The sequence below is a fragment of the Phaenicophaeus curvirostris genome, chromosome 3, assembly GCF_032191515.1.
Source record: "Phaenicophaeus curvirostris isolate KB17595 chromosome 3, BPBGC_Pcur_1.0, whole genome shotgun sequence".
Taxonomy (NCBI): domain Eukaryota; kingdom Metazoa; phylum Chordata; class Aves; order Cuculiformes; family Cuculidae; genus Phaenicophaeus; species Phaenicophaeus curvirostris.
Window position 1 is genome coordinate 31,906,234 of NC_091394.1, and position 14,106 is coordinate 31,920,339.

A 14,106-nucleotide genomic window follows, 5' to 3' on the forward strand; every position below is an offset into this window, starting at 1 on the left:
TCCTCCCAGCCCACACCACCCCGTGTCTCCGTGCCCCGCGGGCGCACAGCCGCCCCCAGCCCCCGTGCTCCCTGCCGGCGGCTGCGGGGGTTGGTCTCGGCGCCGCTCCGCCTCCCCGGGCCGCGGGGCGGGTCCCCGCTCGGGCCTTGCTCGCCGAGGCCTTTCCGCGCTGGGGAAAAAGAGGGCGATGGAGGCGGCGGCGGGAGGCATCGCTCTGCACGACTTCAGCGGGCGGCTGGGCGAGCAGCGGGTGCACTTCCACGCCATGCGGCTGCGGGATTCGCTTTTCCTTTGGGTGGGCGCCGCCCCTGCCCTCGCCAGCCTGGCCGTGGCGATGTGCACGCCCCGCGTGAGTGTCCCCTGTCCCCTGTCCCCACCGCCTTCCCCTCGCGGCGGGGACCTCGCTGCCTTCGCACCCTGAGCGGGGGACTCGGTTGGGGGGGCGGGGGGCGTGGCAACCGCGTGCCCCGCGCTGCCGGGGAACTGAGTGTCGCGTTGTGCTGTGCTCCGCTTGCAGGACAGCATCCCGGTAGCCGCCTCGCTCCTCGGGGACCCGTCCGACACCGCCTCCGCCTGCCTGGCGCAGCGCCTGGGTACGTGCGGGCTCCCGCGGGGCCGGGCTGGGGGGCGGCGGCCTCGGGGAGCGGAGGGGACACGCGGGGTGGCCCCGGGCCGGAGGCTTTGGAGCCAGCGCGCCGGGCTGGGCGGGCGCAGGGGTGGGTGTGGAAGTGTGGATCCCTCCAAAAGGGACCTGAAGAGGCTGGACCGCTGGGCTGAGACCCTGGGATGAGGTTTAACAAGGCCAAATGCCGGGTCCTGCACTTGGGGCACAACAACCCTGTGCAGCGCTGCAGACTGGGAGAAGTCTGGCTGGAAAGCTGCCTGGAGGAGAAGGACCTGGGGGTGTTGGTTGACAGTGACTGAACATGAGCCAGCAGTGTGCCCAGGTGGCCAAGAAGGCCAACGGCATCTTGGCTTGTATCAGAAACGGCGTGGCCAGCAGGTCCAGGGAGGTTATTCTCCCTCTGCACTGGTGAGACCGCACCTGGAATCCTGTGTTCAGTTCTGGGCCCCTCACCACAAGAAGGATGTTGAGGCTCTGGAGTGAGTCCAGAGAAGAGCAACAAAGCTGGTGAAGGGGCTGGAGAACAGGTCTTATCAGGAACAGCTGAGAGAGCTGGGGTTGTTTAGCCTGGAGAAGAGGAGGCTGAGGGGAGACCTCATTGCTCTCTACAACTACCTGAAAGGAGGTTGTGGAGAGGAGGGAGCTGGCCTCTTCTCCCAAGTGACAGGGGACAGGACAAGAGGGAATGGCCTCAAGCTCCACCAGGGGAGATTTAGGCTGGACATTAGGAAAAAAATTTTCACAGAAAGGGCCAGGCTGGATGGGGCCTTGGGCAGCCTGGTCTGGTGGGATGTGTCCCTGCCTATGGCAGGGGAGTTGGAATTAGATGATTTTTAAGGTTCTTTGAACCCAAACCATTCTATGATTCTATGATCCTGAGGCAAGGGAAGCACACACATATGCCTATCAGGTGGGATTTTCAGTGCCCTACTCTCTGTGAAGCTGTAAGACTTCTGTGCAATGGGGTGGGATGGCCATCAATGTGAGACACGTGCATTTTGCCTGAAGATGAAGCCAACCGTCATCACCCTTTGCACCTTTTGGCCCTCCAAATTCTGAGGTGTTCTGGCCTAGAAAGTCCTGGATCGTCTCACAAATGCCAGTGCTTGATCTGACTGTCCCTGCAGCATGTAATAAGCATCTCTCTGGATGTCTCCATTTTCAGCAAGTGTAAGACTGCCCTGCTATACCTAGTGCAATGCCAGACTTCTAAATCTGAATGCTGAACTTTCAAAGTCCTTTACCGCTAAACCAAATACCTGGCCTAATGCATTCACATCTCTGACAGCTGTGTTGTGGTGGTTACTCATCATCCCCTACCAGTAACTGGTGTAGGTCCAACTGGCGAACTCCTGAAGATCTCATTACCAAGTTTTACATGCAAGATGCTGCACTGCTCAATTTCATCTTCTGTTGTTTCAGTTGGAAAGGCCACATAATTCTTTTTAACCATCTATATACTGATCTTTGCTACAGGCAATACTTCCTGTGTTTGCATTGTCTGGCAGTTTCATGAGGCTACGCTGACTTCTTCTCCGTGGCCATTAATACATATGTAAAAAAAGAGTTGCTCACCAGACTGATCATTGAAAAACAGTACTAGTGTTCTTTCTTCATCCTGATAACTTATAATAACCACTGTTGTAGTCTCCTCTGGTGGCAGCTTTTTCTCTGCATCCTGAGTTCAATCAGTTCTGCTTAAGGTAATAATTCTATGGCATATGGTATAACATGATTTCTTTAAGTAGTCAGAGAGGGTTTACTTTGAATAAAGTGTAACAGTTTATCCCACTTTCCATTTGGTCTCCTCATTACTCATTTCTTCTGAATCTTGCTCTAAGCTTCTGTGTAGCATTGGAGTCCAGCTGACAGCTCTAAGTTCTCTTGGTGATTCCCACCCTGTCCTGTCTTTTTTTTTAGCATGTGCTGTCTTCACTCTTAAAGATTTATTACAGGATTCATAGCTAGAGTTAGTAATAGTTTGCCATTTCTTACATTAGTTCTTTCAGTGTTCTAGGACAGAGGTTGTCAGGGTCACCTGATTTTTCTCAGTAAATGCTCTTAAGTTTTGCTGCCTTTTTTTGTTTAAGTTCTTTTTCTCATTTGAATTGCTAATTTCACTCACTTTGTAACTGAGAACTGATAGTGTTGCTTGGTGCTGGGATATCATTTAGTCTTTATCCTCAGGCCATAGTGCACCTTCTTATTTTCTGTGTGCCTTAAGTGTCTTTCATTATTTAATCTTGAGTTTTCTGTGCCCGCTATGTCCCAGCTAGGCTTTTGGTCAATGTTCCTCTGTATCCATGCCATCTAACTACTGGGTCACAGATTTCCTTGCTAGTCAGCCCCTTTTATATTCTTCATAGATAGTATTCTTACTTGTGCTGTCCTGTTTAAGGTGTATTGTATTAAGGAAGGCCTATAGAGCTTTGTCACTTTTGTTTGGAAGGGGAAAGTCAATACTATACTTCTGGCTTTGAATACTTACGTGCTTCCTCTTCACCTGAACATAACTGACTTTTGAGAATAGAAATAAATGCTCTTTCTGAAGTCCTAAACCTGTGTTTAGGCTTGATTTTGTCAATCCAGCAATTTAAGTCAGCTCATGGTCACTTAGTCTAAAATTGTTTATTATCCTGAAACCAGCATATCTTCAAGATCACTACTAAGCATCTCTGTATCTTTGTTTCATGAAGTGCTTGGTAAGGACAGCTGTGTTCTGCCTTGACTGGAAACACCAAGCTTTGCTGTTATTGGCGTTTTATTTTCCTCTGGGAAATTAAATCCTTATTACTCCCACAAATTCTGTCATAACAGAGGTGTATTCACAGCCAAGCGTGACTTGTAGCTGTACTTCCAAGGTAGCCTTTTTAACCATCTGGCCCTGTGGTTTGGGCAGGCAGTATTTATTTTTTTTTTTAATATGCTGTCTCCATTTTTGCTATGCTGTTTCCATTCTGGTCTCAGCAGGCGCTAGGTTAAGTAGCATACAAAGCCATTTGAACATAAATATTTTTATTTCTTTTATATTCCCAGTCACATTCTATCACCTGCCTTTTGTTCGTGCAGTGTCATGTTCCTTGCCCTGAAGCAGGAGTTTCAGTGCTCCCACACATCTGTGTGCACATGCTCCTGTTGTTTTCTTTATAGCCTGGTAGAAGTCCTAGCCAGAACAACTGTATTTAGTGTACTGCCTCTACCTTTGCCCTTATTTCAGAGAGGTTGTTTTCTTCTTTTCTGTTGCTGAATACAAATTTACCATATTCTTGTTCCTCTTTCTACTTATTTTATCTATATACGGATATTATTGTATTAAGTGCAGGGACTGTTTCTCACCACCCTGCCCGATTGCTCTGGCGCAAGTTGTGTCTCACTTGTCAAGAAGCCCAAATCCTAAAATATTGCTTCCTGTAGGTTAGTGGATTCCAGTTCTTGAGAAAATCTTGTCCATTAGTGTCTCCCTTACCTGTGTATCCTGAAATCACAGCACTTCTGGCTGCAGTGACTGCTGAACAGTGGCAGGTCTTCACCCTCCCTCTGTAGTGACTGGCAGGCTCTCAGTGAAGATCTCCTCAACCTCTTCTTTGAGTCTTTCCCAGCTGGGCACAATTTTCCTCCACCACCTCTTTTCCAGCACATATGGTCTACAAACTTATGCCTAACACTTGTTCTGACTGTTCTCCTGCTACTGCCAGGCTCCCCTTCAAGGTTAGATTCAGCCTGTCCATGAGGTTGTAGGAACTGGTCTGTGCTGCCATAGTGCCTGTTGGCTCTCAGCATGTCAAGGACGAGGAAGCATTTTCCATGCTGCAGGGCGCTGGTGCAACAGTGGTTGGCAGCCAGGCTGCGTGGGAAGCAGCCCTGCTGAAAGGGTTTCTTAGGTAAGCCTTGTCTTTTGTGGTTTTCTGCTTTACTCTGAAGTTGCAGATGGTCTTCTGTGGAGGTATAAGATCTTCCCTCTTCTGTCCTTCTCACAAGAGTCCACGTGTCCAAATGAAACCATGGGAAGTGGCGAGAGAAAAGGTCCTGCTGGGAGCAGAGCTCCTTGGCACAGGGAGTCTTGAGAGAGTCACAGCGTTCCCAGGAACTTGAAGAGCATGCCAAAGATTCAATCAAATCTTACACAAACATCATTAAGAAGTTGAGTTTTAACACTGCAGTGTATGATGTAGTTTTGTTAGATAGGATAATGGTATTAATTAGTTCAAAATTAGTGCTGCATTCATTTAGGGCATGATGATGAATCACTAGTGCTTACAAAATATGTTGCTTTATATCACAAAGTCTGGTGCCAAGTGCCAATTTTTTTGCAATCACAGCAATGTGCTGCATTATGTCAGCGTTTTTGTAGGGCCAAGTCATAGAAGGCAAAGAAGTCCTTGCTCGCTACAGCTACCTGAAAGGAGGTTGTGGAGAGCAGGGAGCTGGCCTCTTCTCCCAAGTGACAGGGGACAGGACAAGAGGGAATGGCCTCAAGCTCCGCCAGGGGAGATGCGGGCTTGACATCAGGAAAAAATTTTTCACAGATAAGGGTCATTGGGCACTGGCACAGGCTGCCCAGGGAAGTGGTTGAGTCACCTTCCCTGGAGGTGTTTAAAGGACAGGTGGATGAGGTGCTGAGGGGCTTGGTTTAGTGCTGGGAATGGTTGGACTCAATAATCCAGTGGGTCCTTTCCAACCTGGTGATTCTATGATTTCAGAAGCAACTTTACTTGCTGAGCTAGGAAGCTGGTAACCTGTTTGAATGGCAAATGATAATAAATTGATTTACATAAGGAAAATGCCTCAAAAGTAATGTTTAAGTATATTTTATATGTATATGTAGGTTTCCTATAGTTAACTTCGCTATTTAAAAGGACTGAGATAGGAGTTCTGCTGTCTTTACTTTGAATGTTTAAAATTTAGGTGATATTTTCGAATATTCAGCAGAACAGTCTGATTTTTCACTGGGGTCATCAGCTCCCACTTCATTCCTCACCACCAATATCTTGTGACCCAAATACAATTTTTTTGTCTTCTATTTTCCACAACTCAGTTTAAGTTCAGTGCCTGTTTCCTCTGTGGTGGTTATATTCTTCACAAAGTTCAGCTTTAGCAGCGTATGAAGAGTTACTCATTGCTATATGACTGTGGTAAAATCTAAGTAGGATTCCATTTTATTTATGAAACACATTGCGGTGTTATCTTTTCTGCTCTGATAGTTAAGTATTCTTGCCCCAGTGGACATTATTTTTGTCACTGTTAATTAGCTGTGTCATGGAAGACAGCTTTTCATTTTATAGCACCTCTCTCCTAGGTATTTGTCATTACAGTGGCCTGGAACTTCTGCTTGGCTACATCATGTTCAACCCAGGCTCTCTAGCCTCCTGGAGTGTTCAGAGGCACCATATAAATAAAGGTTAAAAGAAACAGATTTATTGACAGCAGACTTAGACAAGAGTGGTGCACGCTCTTCGGGACCTTTTTAGGGGTTTGTAATAAAACAGAACTTTGTTAATTGGGGCCTGATCACTTTCTTGGGCATTTTCCCTGTTTTTCATGGCATGGACTTACCAGCTCACAAACTGGATTCCGGTGCTTTGAGTCTAATATGGTCTGTGGTTTCACTTGGGCTGTACTGTATTTAAGCAGCGTCCAGAATCCACTAAAAGCACGGTGAGACTTTTGAGTGCATCAGGCAAAACCCCTAGTTGATAGTCACCAGGCTTATGCTGCCCATTACAACAGTGGGCATAGTTAAGCCCAACATGCCGATGGTCAAGTACTTCTGCTGTTCCTTTATAACTTGGTCCAATATAGCAGGAGCAGAGAATGTTGTCTTAGAAACCTTCATTATATGGCTTTTTAAAAGGCTTGCTTGAATACCGTAATCACTTTTAGATAAGAGCAAACTATGGCTGACTACTCTGTTTTGTGTTTTAGCCAGCAAGACCAAAAAACAGATATTTGTCAGCTACAATCTTCAAAACACAGACAGCAATTTCACCTTACTCATAGAAAACAGGATCAAAGAAGAAATGATGGCTTTTCCAGAGAAGTTCTGACTTTGCATCATTGTAAAATAACCTGGTTTTGTTTTCAAAAAACTGATTGCAATTTTTACACTGACATTACATTAGTTATTTGTTTTGTATTGTTTTATTTGCAGTTGTTATTAAATATAGATAGACCTAAATACTGTTGGATCTGGATTTTTTTTTTTTCAGATTTGTTACCCTGTAAAGTAGGGGGCAGGTGAGGAGAGTAAAAAATACACTGCAATGTGAGAACATCATTGTAAAGGTGTGTGCAGCATCTGGCCTGCATACAGTATGGGGATCTGCTGGGAAAACAGTTCCAAATTCTACCTGTACAGTTAATCTACGGTTTAGTAGCATTGCAGCTTTTAGTGTTCAGATAATAGTAAAAAAAACAAACAAACCATGTTTCTTTGTATGAAAAGCTGTAACACAAAATGAGCATTACCTTGCTCTGTCTTCTTAGCTCCTGGTGACTGTAGTACTACTACTAAACACTGGATTTACTTCCATCTTCTGGGCACTGAGAACACAAGGATTGGACCAAGGGTTTTCTGTATGTTCCTCAGGGCTACGTAGAAGCACAGCTTGAATTTTGGAGCAATAGATAAATCTGTCAGGCTGTTGGAAGAGCATTGTGTGTGTAAAGTGAACTTACTCATTAGTAAAATCAGAGCAGTCACCACCACCACCACTGCAAAATATCCTGCTGCTACATCTCTGGACTTGCTTTTAGGTAGGATGAATATCCTTTCAAAGGCAGATCCACAGGCTGTTTTGTTAAACCAGAAGGTGTTTGAGCTAAATTAGACTTAGTTTTAGTCTAATAATTAGACTTAGTAATTAGGTAAGACTAAGTAACTTGATCTTCTGAAAGATAACTGGATGTTTTTCAGACAGTTTCTCTCTAGAAGAGATAACACAGGGCATTGGTGCACAGAGGGGCTAATGCTTATATTTTTCCCTATGGTAAGCAAGACCATTCTTGAGCTGGAGAGAAAGGGCTGCACCTGCAAGGAGGGGCAGACAGGACAGGTGACCCCAAACTGACCAACAAAGTATTCCATCCCGTATCCATCATACTCAGTATAAAATTGAGAGCTCATGAGGGCCTCAGCCCTCTTGTGCATTGGCCAACGTCCAGCGAGGACCTCATCTGTCTGTTTGCTCCTAATCCTGGGTCCAAGTGTTTCTGAATCCCGTCTCTGAGCTTGGATCCCTCCTAGCTCTGGACCCGTTCCGTTCTTCCTGCTCTACAGTGTTTGTGATGACGTATAGTCATCGAGGGGTGAGGGTGCGATCCTCTGTATTTTTATATATATTATTACTTTCTAATTGTTCTCATAATTATTATAATTACATTAAAACTGTAGTTTTAGTTTCCAATCTGCAAGTCTTTGCTCAGTTTTCCTTTCCCTGGGAGTGGAGGGAATTGTGGAACCAAGTGCATGGTTTTAGCTGCTGAAATTAGCTGGCTTGGGGCTAAACTGTGACAGAAAGGTAGGTTGTTAACTATACAAAATACCCACTCAGCCAGGGGCACGGTGACCGCTTGCAGCTGTCGATACGTGCTGTGCTGCAGCACACCACCTACTATTCACAACAATCTAGAAGAAAATGGAGCGTAGCAACCTGATGAGCGAGTCCAAGTTATTTCTTTTGCATTGCAAGTTGAATCCTGACTCAGACATAAGCTTCTGATACAAATATTCTGGGATTCTGAATAAAACGATACCAGCACTGCTGCTAGACAACTGTCTTAGCCTACAGAAAACTGATCAATTTACCTTGCTTTGGTGGCACACATGGCAATTAAAAATGGAGAGCTTGCTGACGTAGAAGGCATAATCCCTGATGACTCTCGTGTCTGAAGGTGTTTGAGCACCTGGTGGCTTCAACATTGCAGATCTGACGCGGGCGCAGAAGTCCCCTCCTTACCTGGTGGAAAAAGCCGCCATCCTTGGCTGCAGTTAAGGTCAAAATAACAGAATTCAACTGTTGTAGGTTATTTTCTTTTTTTAATTTACAGTCAACTGTTGTTCTGTGACTGAATATAAAAGGTAATTAGGTGCAAATCAAGGTGCTAATTTAATTAGTTTGATTTAAAATTGGCTCATTCTGGAGGGTGGGGCTGTTTACTGAGGTGGCGCATTAGCTGCTGCTGGCTTGTTCCAGAAGTGCCTGCAAGGAAGCCAGACCAAGAAGAACAAACTGATGGGACAACGTCATTTTATTCTGTACATTTACATACAAAGTTCTTTTCCATAGGTACAACAGATGTAACATCATGCAGACATTTAGCTTGTAAGACTGTTTTCAGTACTTGATTTAAGCTTGTGCTATGAGGAAGCACCACCAGACTATTCATGATCAAAACGTACAGTAACACGATTCTTTAAAACTTCATCAGGAACTGAAATGGGGAGGGAGGTCTCACCCACTAGACATAACACACTGTACTCCTTTCCCCAAAAACATTTTACACAATACATTTAAATTGAGGTTTGTCATTTTATTTTTCTTAAAAAGAAAAAAAAAAGTCACAGCGGGAGGGATCAGCCCCCACTGAGTGTTGTCTTATGTGCCAGCTACAGGCGCAACTTGACTTGACATTCACAGAGTTCAGATAATGGCACTTCTGCTTCCAATTTGGTGACCTTTAGTGTTTGGCTCCAGGAAGTGGCAACAGTTCAGTAAAATACTTCCATTAAAAAAAAAAAAAGCCCGCTCAATAAAAATTAAATCATGCAACACCCTTTTCTGAGTGGCCACAAAACACTTTGCAGTGTCTCTGGCAACAAAAGCAGTACTGAAACTTTAAAAGGGGATAAAACCCCCAAGATCAAGCATAATGTTGCTTTCACATTATTGTTTAAACTTGCAAAGATGGAAGAAAGCCCTTAAATGGTAAACCCAAAGAACAATCCACTGATGGGCTTAGAGGTTACTGAAGGTTCACAGAAAAAGGCCAAAAAAGACAGGACGGCCCTGACTGATTCCCCTGCTGTGGTGGCTGGAAAGAGCTGCCTGAGAAAAGCCTTCCCTGGTGATGGCTGCGGAGGAGATGCAGCTGAGGAGCCAACGGTGCTGCAGACTGAGAGCCTCATCCCACCACAGGACTACGCAGAGGTCAGCAAGCATCTGCGTGTTTCTGTTATGTCCTGCTGCATCACCTGGTACCCGACTCCCCCACACTAGATATGCTTAGCAAAAGCTTTTCAACTCTGTGTGCGTGTGTGGAAAAAAAAAATAAAATCACAGAATTGTTCACCTTTTCAGGGAAAAGAGCAAAACTGGAGCTGCTGAGGCAGAGAATTAGTTTGTGGTTTATTGTCATGACAGAGGCAGAGGGCCAGACCAACTTGAGAGGTTGAGGCTCTCTACGTTGCAGAAGATCGGTACCGTCTACCTGTTTTCAGGCAAAAAAACCCCCAAAAGCAGCAAATCAAGTCAATTTCATAAGAATTTAAAAAAAAAAAATTGCCCTGTGTTCCTGTCACCTAGTTTGGTTACTGTAGAGATGTTGATATGTTTTAACAACCATTCTCTTCCTTGGGCCTGTCTGTCATCAGAGAGCAACCACCAGAATAGGAAACGATAAAGCGCTGTGGACAACAGTGGTGAGTGCACCAGGACCACTGGCAGCACTGGAAGCGTCTGGTTTAAAAGGCTTGTGGATGGTCTACAAGAGCCACACCATAGCTTGAGCACACAGGCACAGAGACCATGGATGAACGAGCTACTGGCTCCATGGCACAATGGATGGCAGGATCCCGTGCGAGCCTCTCCACCTCCGTGCTCGCTCCTGCTCCTCTGCTTTCAGGCCCTTTTTCTCTTCCCTTAAGACTAGTTTTGCTTCTCCAGTTTATTGTTGTGAACCCACTTCCCCCCAACCCAACACGTCTGGCTTGCAACAAGCATCTCGTATCGAAGGCAAAAGGTATTGCACAAATTTGGCACGTGAATACTGCATGAATGGGGAAGGCCTGGGTTTTCCTTTAGGTGAACACAGACTGCGGGAGTCTCGGAGCAGAACAAAAAGAGAAGTGGCTGTGCTCAAGCTTCACAATAAAGCTCGAGCATAAGGAAGATTGGGCTCTTGCTGTCACAGACAGTATAGCAAAGGTGCAAAAAACACAGTAGTATAACGTTGGGCAAAACTACCATCAACTGGTCCAGTGTTTCTTACCAGGCTCACGAAGAACCTAAATGTCCACATCCTCTGTACAAAAATTAGCAGCTTTAGGACAACATCGTTACTCTGAACACAACAATCTCTGTTGCTTCTGCAGGTCTACCTGTCCCCTTGTACTTGTCAGTGTCTGAGGCTCCGCTACTTACTGCATTGCCTGACAGGGAGCAGGTATCTCTGATTTACTGGGGCCTGTATGAGGACATCGGCAGCCTAATGGAGGATGGAAATTGTTAGGTACAGTAGTTAATCGACAATATATACAGCAAAGGAGGAAGGGGAAGGGAAGGCAGAGGAGGAAAGTGCAAATGAGCGCTTTCCATATGTATGAATGCAAGATGTACATCAAACAAAGTGGCAATCATATGGACACTCAATACAACATCAACATCCTGCTGCTCTGTTTGTTTGAACGTCTGCACCGCTGAGCAATCACAAATGGATGGCCTGAGTGACAAAAGGAGAAGAGGGAGGGAGAGCAGGGAGGTTAACCACAATGCAAGAAAGCTGTTTGTTTACAAAGTCCTTGCATTGAAATAGATCCTCACAGTATTCACACAGTGAGATCCAAAAGCCGATGGCCAAAGGAAATAGTTGGTATGGGGGCTAGAGGAGAGAATTCAAGTGGCCACTATCAAAGTGCCATCTGCACAGTAGGAGACACTCGGATGTTCACTTTGCTTAGCCTAGAGTAGGATTGATCCAATTGAAGTAAAATCCTATGAGAGCAGTTGGTGGAAAGGGGTAACCTGTGTGAGTTCACTTCTCTAAAAGCCCCAAGAGGGCCAACAGCAAACCGTAAGTCACTATTTACAGGCTATCAATTCATTCCTTTCCAACAGTCACTTAAGCATTTTGCCCGGTTAAATTGAAAACCCAAAACAGGTAAGGCAATGCCAGAACACACTTCCCAGGAGCAGGAATCCCATCTGTGCTGCCTTTTAGAATAAAAATACAGATCATAGCTCATGCTCCTTTTATTTTTGTACTTGCTGGTCTATGCTCTCCTCCTGGAGCAGCCACTGGAGTATGGGCCTCCTGGTAATTAAAGCCATTCTCAGCAAAATTCATTTTTTGCATCATTTACATCATCTACATTACTGTTACGCACCATTGGGAACTTCTAAAATAGAGTAATAGACTCTTAAAATGCAGAAGGATGATTCATTGAAAAATCAGCTTGTTTGGGTAGGATGTTCCTCACTGCATTTGGTGGAAAAAAAAGGTACTAATTTAGAAAGTAACTTTTAAGTGCACATGGGCTATAAAAACAAACATAAGCTGCCTAAAATGCAGTCAGAGTTTGAGTCACAGCAGGTTTTGCTTTCTTTTTTCTTCTTTTTTTTTGGTGTATACAAACACAGCAGACAACCTGGGTGCTTTGACTTTCTAGACAGTCAGAAGAATGTTGCACAAGTCTAAATTTCAGTCAATTCAACTTTGCGGTGGATATCTCTTTCCCTTAAAGAAACACAGAAACAAAATAGAACACCCCCCACACACACCCCAACTCCAGTTTCTTTCTTGGAATGGCTGCACCTCTTCTAATAAGATGGCTTCATTTTTGTGATCTATGAAAGGACAAGAAAATAAAGTGCTTCTTGAGAATAAAACAAAATAAATATACATATTTAATGGCAGGAAAAAAAGAGTTCTGAAGGGCTACCTCCAGCCAGGTCTTTTCTCAGATGAGTCTTTTCCTCCATGATTTTTCAAGAGCAATTTGCACAACGGCTGAAGATGCCAAAAGTTGCTTTAGCAGCAGAGTTGAATTCCCCCGAGTCTGTGTCTGCTCCATCACTGGTTTGTAAAATCTGTGCAAAACACCTTTGCCCAAAGTGCTGTTCCTCCTGCACAACAGCATCAAATGAAATACAAAAGAAAGAGAAGGGGGAAAAAAAAACCCAACCAAAAAAAAAGAAGGAAGAAAAATCCACCCGGTTACATTGACTTCATCCCGTTGGCAGTGGTGTTCTCCGAGATCCCGTCACTCACAGCTGCTGAGTCATGGAGGCCAGAGTAATCTTTGAGTTCAGAGTTTGTCAGGAGCAGGGGCTGCTCCCCCTTCTTGTGCGGCAGGAGGGGTTGCCGGGTGTAATGCTCCCCATCTGGGATGTTCTCGGGCAGGTTCTGATTCTTGCTCTCCGGCAGCAGCAGGATGCAGATGATGCAGATGAGCGTACAGCAGGCGAAGATGACGTGGTGGAGAAAGTAGCCTTTCTGGTTGTGGAGCTCCATGATGGGGGCAGTCAGGCGGCCGAAGCCTGCGCTGGCCAGGACCAGCCCCAGCCCACCTCCCCTGCAAACACAGCAAAGGTGAGAGCCTGGCCCCACAGCCCCCTCCTGCCAGCACAGCCCTCAAAAACATCTGTGGTGGGGAACCCGCAGCCCTGATGAGTCCCTCAGGCTACCCCTCCATCTGACATGCACTCAGACATACAAAATCCAAACCTGGTTTGTTCACAGCTTTCACATTGTACAACCATTCTGCTAGGGAGTTGCTTTGCTGTTGCAGATCATTACTGTCTATTTGCCTCTCTGTGTGGAAATTACTCAAGTATCTTCCCACCCACATAGTTGCCCCCATGTAAGGAGAAGTGACATCACGTGAGCATGTAGACAGCCCTCTAAAGTATTCCCATGTCCAAGCATTCACATGTTCAGCAGGGGAATACCAGATTTCACTTAGCATGTCAGCCTTCAGCACGTTAGACAAGATACACCAAAAAGCAGTAGGTGTGGAAGTCGGTTTTGGCTGCCTCTAGAGTATCTGGCATCAATCAGCAGTGGAGGCAGGAGATTAGACTTTACAAGCTCCTGCCTTGATCCTTTATGCCAAATGCTGAGTGCTGAAATATTATCTCCATAAAAACGTGTTGTGGCTGGAACCTCTCAGCACTGACATTGCAATGACATGCATCCTTTTCAGAAAAAAAGGAAAACATAGGTAGTGGTCAGAATAAGGGAACAAGAGTTTGGGATTAATTTTCAAGACCTCTTAACTCACTGTACAAGTTGAGGTAGGTCCCTCATTTCACTCTTTCTTGCTCTTGTGTGTTCTTGTATCACAGAAAGGAGTTATGAAAAGGTTGACATTGGTGAAATGCTTGAACTGTAAATAGGTAACTTTATTGAATATTCTTCGTGGCACAAATGCTTATTTATTAAATGCGATATGCTCATGTACTGTGATCGTACAGGATGCACACAAAAAAGAGTGAAAACACATTATAGTTTAAAAAAAAAAAAATTAACGTGAACATAACCTCATC

The 14,106-nt window shown here is 45.2% G+C and overlaps 2 protein-coding genes across 3 annotated transcripts in view; one reads left to right on the plus strand and one right to left on the minus strand.

Moving 5' to 3' along the window:
* Positions 1-129: 129 nt before the first annotated feature.
* Positions 130-6,885, plus strand: PSMG4 (proteasome assembly chaperone 4). The gene is made up of 3 exons (XM_069853576.1): positions 130-349; positions 518-593; positions 6,548-6,885. The coding sequence occupies exons 1-3, from the start codon at positions 188-190 to the stop codon at positions 6,667-6,669; spliced, it is 360 nt and encodes a 119-aa protein (XP_069709677.1). The 5' UTR covers positions 130-187; the 3' UTR covers positions 6,670-6,885.
* A 3,230-nt stretch (positions 6,886-10,115) lies between these two features.
* Positions 10,116-14,106, minus strand: part of SLC22A23 (solute carrier family 22 member 23) — a 113,487-nt gene continuing 109,496 nt past the window's right edge. For both annotated transcript variants that reach the window (XM_069853591.1, XM_069853592.1), the window contains one exon: positions 10,116-13,133. In XM_069853591.1, coding sequence (XP_069709692.1) covers positions 12,776-13,133 — 358 coding nt within the window. In that variant the 3' untranslated portion in view covers positions 10,116-12,775. The remainder of the gene's footprint in view (positions 13,134-14,106) is intronic.